Source organism: Sylvia atricapilla, chromosome 6 (assembly GCF_009819655.1).
Source record: "Sylvia atricapilla isolate bSylAtr1 chromosome 6, bSylAtr1.pri, whole genome shotgun sequence".
NCBI lineage: Eukaryota > Metazoa > Chordata > Aves > Passeriformes > Sylviidae > Sylvia > Sylvia atricapilla.
Genome location: NC_089145.1, coordinates 8,538,377 through 8,547,595, shown reverse-complemented (window position 1 = coordinate 8,547,595; position 9,219 = coordinate 8,538,377). Strand labels below are relative to the sequence as shown.

The 9,219-nt window shown below is 37.8% G+C and overlaps 1 protein-coding gene across 1 annotated transcript in view; it reads right to left on the bottom strand.

Moving 5' to 3' along the window:
- Positions 1–405: 405 nt before the first annotated feature.
- PARVA (parvin alpha) overlaps positions 406–9,219 on the bottom strand; it is a 63,548-nt gene continuing 54,734 nt past the window's right edge. Inside the window, exons 12-13 of the mRNA XM_066320567.1 lie at positions 8,590–8,662; positions 406–5,253 (exon numbers count right to left, since the gene is read on the bottom strand). Coding sequence (XP_066176664.1) covers positions 5,177–5,253; positions 8,590–8,662 — 150 coding nt within the window. The 3' untranslated portion in view covers positions 406–5,176. The remainder of the gene's footprint in view (positions 5,254–8,589; positions 8,663–9,219) is intronic.

Genomic DNA, 9,219 nt, shown 5'->3' with positions numbered 1-9,219 from the left:
CGATTTTAATGTTTTGCTAGCATTTTGTTAGATCCAAAATTAACAAAATTACTCTAGAGGATTGCATTATGTGCAGCTGGGATGTCCCCACTGAAGTGCTCAGCACTGCAATGTTAAAAGCAAAGGTGTACTTTGCTACTTTGAGTCAAAGACAGCATTTTCCTGACCTGCTGCTGTTAATAATTTCAAACATATGTTTACAGGATTGCTTTTGCCAACCCTTGTTCAGCTGTCACCAGCCCCCACAGAACATAATAATAAACACCTTGCACTCCCACAAAGGGGTTACTGGAAAAGGGCTGGGTGCATGGAGAGGTCTGGAAGTTTCGAGAACACAAAACACACAGCCTTCCCTAAATTTTTTGTGAGACAACTCATCCTTCCACCCAACAACAACATGCAGTGTTGATTTTCAGGTGCAAATTTTATTGTGGATCATAACAAAAGGTTTCAGAAAAAGCACAGGAAAAAAAAATCAGCAAGAAGTGTGTCTTTTACTTACAGAGTACATATATTCTGTGAAAGCTACTAACTGCAGTTGAAGGCAATGCAGCTTAACTTAAAACTAATAATTATTTTCAGATACATGTTTAGAAAATTTTAGGGTTTTTTTTCTCAGTTAATTTGATATTGAAATTGAGGACCAAATGTTTCAATGACTCTAGCATTGTTGCAGAGTGCATGATACTAAACTGTTGGACAGAAAAGAAAACCTCATTATTGCAGAAAGAAAGCTGAAAGTCACACAAAATATTTTCAGAATACATAAAATTAGCCCTTGTATATGTTGAATGACTCCAAACCTCTTTGGAAAATCTGTAGATGCTGAGGTATGCCTAATTTTAAAATTTTGGCAATGCTATCTCAAATTTTCATGTGACAAATCAAAATAAAATATCTTACAGCAAACTAATTGTAACTTTTTACAAAGGATTTCTTTAGTCTGTAACTGTACAGCCCACACTAATTCTTACAATAAAACGGCAAAAGTCTACTAGGTAACAGTGTAAAAATCTTGCAAGAGGTCTTCAAGGCACTGTTTTCTCTTTGGATATTTGGCCATTCATGAATGTTGTTTCGAGAGGAAGACAAGAATAATAAAAACTAGACCTAAAGCTGGCATCTAGTATATTAAATATCATATATATCTTTCTCTAATGAAATAATCCTCAAAAAGCCATTCTGCTTTACAACACTGTGGCTTGAAGTAAGGTATCTGCTAAATTAATCTGAAACATGAATTTAAAACCATACTTCCAGAATAAAAAGAACAAAAGTCAACCAAGCAGCATTTACCTCAATCATCATGGTCTGCTTGAATGCAACCACGCCCCAGAACTGCAACCCTCTGTAAAACAAAGGCTCTGGTGATTTCCTGTCACTTGGTCCACAATTCACTGAAGTAGATTAGGAACTTATCCAGCTCCTCCTGGTCCACTTGAATTCCTGAGCTATGGAGCTGCAAGGGCTGCTACCCTCTGTAACACGGAGATACTCCTGAATAGGAAATGTAAAGAACTGGATATTCTGCAGTCAGCTCATTTAATAGGAAACTTGGTTCGTCTGGACTCCATCAGAAAAATAGAGCAATCCAATACTGGGCTTTAAGAGTGTGTCTTGGGTAAAATTATGCAAAGGTTCCTTTCTATAGGATTTGTTCTTTATGGTATATAACAGCCAGTTAGCTGAGAAAGAAATCTGAAAGGAGCTGACCTCAAGATACTAGGATTTTAGGTAATTATTTTGACAATACCTTATTGACACACTATGAAAAACCCATAGCTCCTCTTAAAAAAAACCAAAAACAACCAACCCAAACAATTAGTTTTGTATGGTTGAAAGAGCATGCCAGGATCCATAAGCAGGGAAAGGATGCCCATCCCCAGCCACAAAAGAAGCCTAGATACTGCATTGCTGGGTGCAATGGATCAATCAGAAGTCACAGCAAACAGTTCTTTTGGTGGTTTCACAATGCCCCAGCAGCAGCAGCAAGGTTTACTGCCAGTCTGCAACCCAAGGCAGACCAAGACCTGGTCAGTTTTCAGTGGGCTCAGCTGCCTGTGGGCCTTTGTGTGACACAGCACAACAGGCAGGTCTGGCGGGTGGGGTCCAAATGCCACCACGAGGTCTTTGGGCAGTGCCTTGGATTTAGCCTACCTGCCTTTAGGATCCAAAGCGCTGAGACAGCAGCCTTGAGACCACAGGCTGTCTCTGGGACCACTAGAGGAACTGGTCTCTCCAGGGGGCTGCTCATGTCTTACACCAGCTAAATCCATCGATTTGGGTCCACCTAAAGTAATTTAAAGTAATTATAAATAAACCCAGGATTGACTAAAATTTAAAAATCTCCTATCTTGATATAATCAGTGAGAAGAATTCGGCTTTCAGCAGTATGTCAGGTGCACTGCTGTGGATCAAGAATAAAAGAAATGTAGATGTGGCAGAATTTGGCCCAGGTAACTTTTCCCTTCCCTGAAGGAAAGGGCTGGCCTACATCAACTGCTGAAAAGCAAGCTGTCTACAGTAGTGTTCTATATTTCTCTTACATGTTGAATCAAAGCAATAAATATTAGATATAATCTCTATATTAGATTTCATATTTATCTGATAGCTATTTAAATCTACACTGTCAAAAATATAAGTAGTGACCCACTCCTACATGGCAGCATATACTATTTGTGTGTGTTAAAACTATCACATGGATCTGTATTTACATAGGACACTGTTGTTTATATAGCAGATTTTAACTTACATAAATTCTTACCATAGGATAGATAATTGTAGAAAGGTTGGCTATTCTTTAAACGTTTGTACGGTTCTGCGTAATTGCATTTCAGCACGAGGATTTAATCATTCTGTCTCATTTTATGTTTTATAAGGATGGAAACAGAGTCTGACAGATAAATCTCCAATAGTGTTATACCAAGGTAGCACAAGAAACACTTATTTGCAAGTCCAGACAAAGAAAACAGTTTCACTGTTCACTTTACACATACAAATGTCCTCTTTGAAGAAAGTGCACTCCTGAAAACAAAGGCAATGAAAGTCTTTTGGCACTGTTGAAATGTAAGTGTTGCAGCTGAGCATGGTCTGCAGGAAAAACATCACTCTTTTTTTATTAGCTACTACAATTACTACTAGGTGTGCAAAAGAAAAACTTGCATGTTAAACATTAAAATAAGCTGAAATTGCTGCTGATACATACGTGAGAAGATGTGTCTCAGATTGCTCAAAAACTGTTTGATTTTAATTCCTATTGTTTAGCTTCTCAGATATTAAAGACAGAATGAAAACATTCATTTTCATTGAGGTCCAAATGTCCAGCTATTTCTCCCTGTAAAGGGCAAATAACTGCTGTTTTCTGTACCTCTAATTTCAGAAACTCACCTAAAAACACACAGATATGAAAATATTTTAATAAAGATATTTAGAGTGCTTATCACAATCAGATAATTTCTGAGATCAGAGGACATCCAGGTGTTGTCCTTTGAATTGAGTACTGACTTCCCCTTGAAAAAGTTCATATTATTTCTCAGAAAAATAAATTCATAGTCCCCCAGCAGAAGTCAGTATCACCTTACTACTAAATATCAGTTAGTGTTTAGCAAAGACAGAAAATAATTGCTGGAGTTCCCTCTGTGCTAATGTTGTACTGGAAAGGTCTACATAAAAGAGAGAAGAAAAAAAAGCCCTGGAAAATTGAGAACTGTGTAATGCTTTACATCATGGGTAACACAGAGCTGTTATTGACTGCTCTTGCCAGCCCTGCCTTTCTCCTCAAGAACGACTCAACAACTGACACACTGCTCTTCCTTTGACCTGAGCCACTTCTGCCAAAACTGGATGGCTGTTAATGAGTCTCCTTCCTGCACTGAGATGTCCCAAGATTTCTCAAGAGTTATCTAGGAATTTCAGCCTGAGGAATTTTTTTCCTGACTCTGTAAGGCAGGATCCCAAGAATTTGTGGTTGCAATGGAACGCTTGGTTTCGGAAGTGATCCAGGCAGTCTCTACCAGCTTCCTCTGGAAGCACAACTGGTGCTTGGTACCAGTCTAAAGGGAAGAATCAACTCCTATTTCCCTTCTGTGTCTTTGTTAAAGCTAAAACCAAACAGATAACAGCTTATGATTGGTGGTAATTAAATTAAAATAAAATTTGTAGCCATGTAAAATCACCAAAGAACTTTGCACTGCAATGGAATCTTTGCAGATGGAAGAAATTTTGAACCTTTCTAGAAAATTAATCTTATTTTTTTTGTGTTGAACATTATGCAGCAACATACATTCATCATAAAATCAACCAAAGGGGAAATTCTACATTCTATTAAGCAATCAATCTAAACTTGCAATCTGATAATCCTGTGATTAAACTGCCAAAATAAAAACAAGCCATTCTTCTACTTTCTAATATTATGTAATAATACAAATATTATAGAAAAGCTGTATTCTACTGGTGTGTCTTCTTGAAAAGTGTTCTTTGCAAAAAAGACCTCTGCCTTGAACAAAAAACAAGTGACAAGCTGCAAAGTGTGGTTTTGTAGAATGCTCCATGGCACAAATTAAAGCAGAGTATCGCATTATAGTAAGTCTAAAGGAATGTGTAGCCACTTCAGTTTCTACCCATAAAATTAAAGCCTAATAATGGCACTGGAACTATATATTCACCAGGTTAAGTTTCTTCTTTTTAGCTGTCATGTGAACAAGTGCATTTAACTGTTTCTCCCCACGCACATTCCTCACAATGAGAATGGACCTGTCTTATCATGGATAGTAAATATTGTTCCCCTTTGCAGATTAAAAAAAAGATATATGTAAAAAAAAAAAAAAAAATTCAGTACAGATTATTCCTATGATTGGCTCCAAAGGTTGATTTGAATTAAACTTAATAAATTTTCTTTTCATTGTTGCTTCACCTCTTAAAAACAGTGTGAAGTCAACTGAGACACGAATTCTCCCAGAATATACCCAGATACCTTCCCCCAACCTTTTTTATCTTTATATCAGTTTTAAATCTGCTATGACAATAGTAGTGCCAGAATAATCAACTAATGATCAAAAATTCTTCAGGTAAATGGTTTAGCTCCTTTTAGGATAGAGATGCAGAGGAATACCGATGAAAGACATGCTAGTCATGATGTTTTCTGTGCTAACACTCCTTTGTGACCCGAATCAATTCTTCACTCCACGTTCCTGTATTTGGTAAACAAATTGTACAATACTCTCAGTGTAGACTTCAAGTCACAGTTTACAATATCTAGAAAAAAAAGACAAGGGAAAACAAATTAGTAACTTCATTAGCTCCAAATGTTTTCCAGAAAAAAAGTGCCCCTTCTCATTCTCCTTTCCCTTGCTCACATTAATACTCGTGAACATTAGATCACAAGGATAGCAAAAAAGAGTAGAAATATCAATAAAACACAATTTTTCAAACTGGCAACTCAAAACTTGGTGTTTTAACCATTTCTGGTTAGGAATACAAATAGCTACAGCTGCTGATGTTGAAATGTAACCAAGCTCAGATGCTCCTGAGTCAAAGTGTGCCCAGGATTACACATACTTATATGACCTCATCTTCAGTCAGATGTGGCTGGAAAGTAATGATTTTGAAAAAAAGTCATCAGGCAGTAACCAATGGAACCTTCCTCTTATGTAAGAATTGTAGGACTTGGCACATTCTGGGCTGCAGCATCTTTTACTAGGGCTAATTTCAGCAAGATAGCTAGAGGCAAGTTGAAATTTTCTAGAGGATCTAAAGAAGCTAGGTATACAAGTGCTCCTTGAACAAATATCTGAAAATTCTTTGAGTTAGCTGACATTCATGGCTGAATCAGTCCTCAGAAACTCAACATCTAAAGTAAAGGATTTATATGCAACAAAAAGCTAATGAATACCTTCTGTTTCAAAGAGCAGTTCTTGAGAAAGTCAATATTATTTCACAAGAAATCTATAAAACAAACTGACAAGTACTACTGCAGCAGTCTACACTAGTGCTTTAGTCAATCTCAAACAGGGATTCAGAACTGCCCTCAGAAAGAGCAGAGTGGAATTATAATGGTCCCATCTCTTTCTGCTGAATGCATAGAACTCAAATTCCTAACTGTGGCTCTTGGAATTGGCCAAAACCTCCAAGTAAACCCAGTAAATGGTGTACTGTAATAATCAGAGTTTAGCCATTATATTTATCTACACTGATGCTTCTCACAGACTTTGAATAATTAACCCAACCAAACATATGCATTGGTGTATACTTAGGTGTCCCTAAGTATGCCAGCAAAAGATATTGAATTTACATCCATGGACAAAGGGTGGAAACACCCAAGCCTAGATTTTATGCTGTGCCTCTGCACGGTCATGTAACCAGAGCCAGCATAGGTTTGTGGCTCGTTATTAATCAGGGGGAAAATGCTTGGTATAAAATGAAGAGGAAATGCCAAAAACTGCAGGAAGGGTGCATGGCCCCCAAAACATCCCACTGCAGTCTGCAATACTGTTTGCATGTAACATTAGAAATTTCCTCTTTCAGGCCAGCAGCAAGGTGCAGAATTACTTTTTTTTTTTCCCCCAAATACAGAACTTGTACTATTAAAGAAGTAACTTTGTTAGGTCTTTACAAAGACACCCCCCCCCAAAAAAAGATACCACCACCACAACAGAATTCCACAGAAGGGCTCCAAGTACAAGAAGCACACTCCCAGAGAAAGATGGGTTATTTCCATTGCTACATGGGTTTGACCAACACACCTAACATTTTACTGCTTGCAAATTTCTGAAAGAGAAACTTGAGTTTGGCTTTGATGTACACATTGCAAGGAGTAATCTGAAAAAGCTCAAACTGCAAATGAATTCATTATAGACTCAGCAGATTCCAGCCATTTTGAAAGTAAAAGGTCACAGAAAGCTTTTTAAGACCTTTTCAATTATATTGCAAATAACCCAAATAAACTGTTGACCCCATAAAAATCATTGGTTTTCATACTCATTTATATAACTGCATTCTTTTTTTTTTCCACTAAATATGTTTTTCATATTCTAAAGCACTTTTCAGCATATTTTTTCCTCAAGAACCTCAAAGAAACAGTGTAGGAATTCAAAGAGTATTTAGTGTACACATTTAGGGTAAGATCCTTTTCAATACTCTTTTGCTCACTGGAAATTTTAAGTATGGGCATTGTGCCCAACGTAACAACACATAAAACAGATGTGTTTTTCCATTCACATTGGGCAGGAAGTTTCATATTAAGCATTTCAATAATTGCACAAGAAATGTCTTATATATGCTGAAATATCCTTATGGCTTGATTTATACTGGAAAAATTAGCTGTCCCCTAGAGCAATAAATACCTGAAAAATTAAATGCCATAAGAATTTTAAACCTCCATGGGGAGTAAGGGATCACAGATACTCTGTGTTTTACTTGGATCCCTCGATTTCACTGTTTCCCCCTTCTCACTTTGACTATTTCAGACATAAAGGCTTGTGATACACTCACCAGTGGTTTAGTTAAGCATGACTGTGGATAAGAGTTCAAACAATCAAAAGAAGTGAAAAAGACAGGCTGGGTAGGTCCAGATTTAATGCACAGGCTCGATCCTGAGATGCATTATTTTGTGTGTGTGCCTGTCTCTGTAGCTTTTATAACCTGGAAGTTGGGAGGGATGGGAAAATCCTGAATGGAGCAGAACCTGATTCAGCAATGAGTGCCTGAATCTCCAGGGAGTTCTGACTGCTAGAAGCAACACTCTGACATTAGCTTATGTCAGCTCCTCAGGGAACAACAATCCAGTACTGTGGCAGGAAAAGACTGTGAGCACTACAGGATGTAAGCCTGAAATTGGTCTTGAAAAGACACAGCTACGTTGATTATTACAGCAGGTAACCAGCAGGAGCCCAGATACCACTCCTGGTGGGAAGAGTGGAGGACAAGCTGCATGCCCAGCTCCTGCGTGGTAAGAAGTGGTAACTTCTCACAGGAGGAGCTACAAGAAATATCCATTAACCTGGTGAATCAAGGGCTCTGTCTCCAGCCTGAAAAGCTGGATTTAAACACTGTATGTATATGAACAAAGAGGAGTGGAATCTTCATGCTCCTGAAGTCAGCAGCAAAACCTTTTTCCTCCCTGAAGCACATTCTACTGTCAGTCCCCAGCTCTACATCTAATTTCCATATGCATTATTAGGTACTGCATTCAAAGGCATGTATGTGAATATTGGAAATTCTTCCACAACATCTGTTTTGTGAAAATCTTATAAATTACTGGAGTACTCGAGGTTTAGCGTGAAAATGTGAGATGGAGAAAAATGGAGCAATTGGAGCAATTCCCATCTGTCAGTGACACCAATCACAACTGTGCTCTCTTTCCTTTAGGGAATATTGGAGTATTATCATACATGTTTGGCCAATGAAGAAAGGAAGCACTGCAACACTGGAAAAAGTGCATTTAAAATACAGAGTTCCTTGAGCACTACAAAATGCACCTTGCCTTTTGCTGTTGGATTAACTTAACCTTCATTTAGCCACACCATAACCTTGTAAGATCTGGATCCAACATGCATTTTTAAGGAAATACAAAAGAAAATGTAGAATAGGTACCTTCTGGTCTTGGCTTTGGTTTTTCCAATCCACCATCCTGCATGAGCTCAAATGCAAAGGATACATTGACAACCTGGCAATACAACAAAGGCAGTCACTCTTGTGAACTCTGTACAGTGTAAATGGTCAAGACAAGACATATTTAAAGTTGCAGACCCAGATATTCAGAAGGAAAAAAATGGTCAGGGTTCTGTATATCTGGTCCTTGGAATCCAGACAATCCACTGTTTCTGGGTGATGGTGGTTGCAGAAAAATAAAGGTAATTTAACATGAACTAACATAACCCTTCATAAAATTACTTACAAGTAAGTGCAGCCCACCTCTTACAAGTCCAAAAATTGGAACATGATGGCCCCTAAAGTGCTCTTGTCTTGAACAGACAGATGAATTGCCTGGATAGCTACAGACACTGATGTAATGTTGGTCTTAAATTGACACATTGTACATATATGCCTTTATGCTTCCAAAACCCATTAAACCTTTCCAATGTTAAATTCTTGGATTTTGGACACACAAAAAATCAGTTCTGTCATCGGTGCTTGTGTGTAATACTATATACATTAATGAACAGTAGGTCTCGTTCAATGACAGCACCACACAATGGCTGCCAAAATCTGTTAATATTTGCT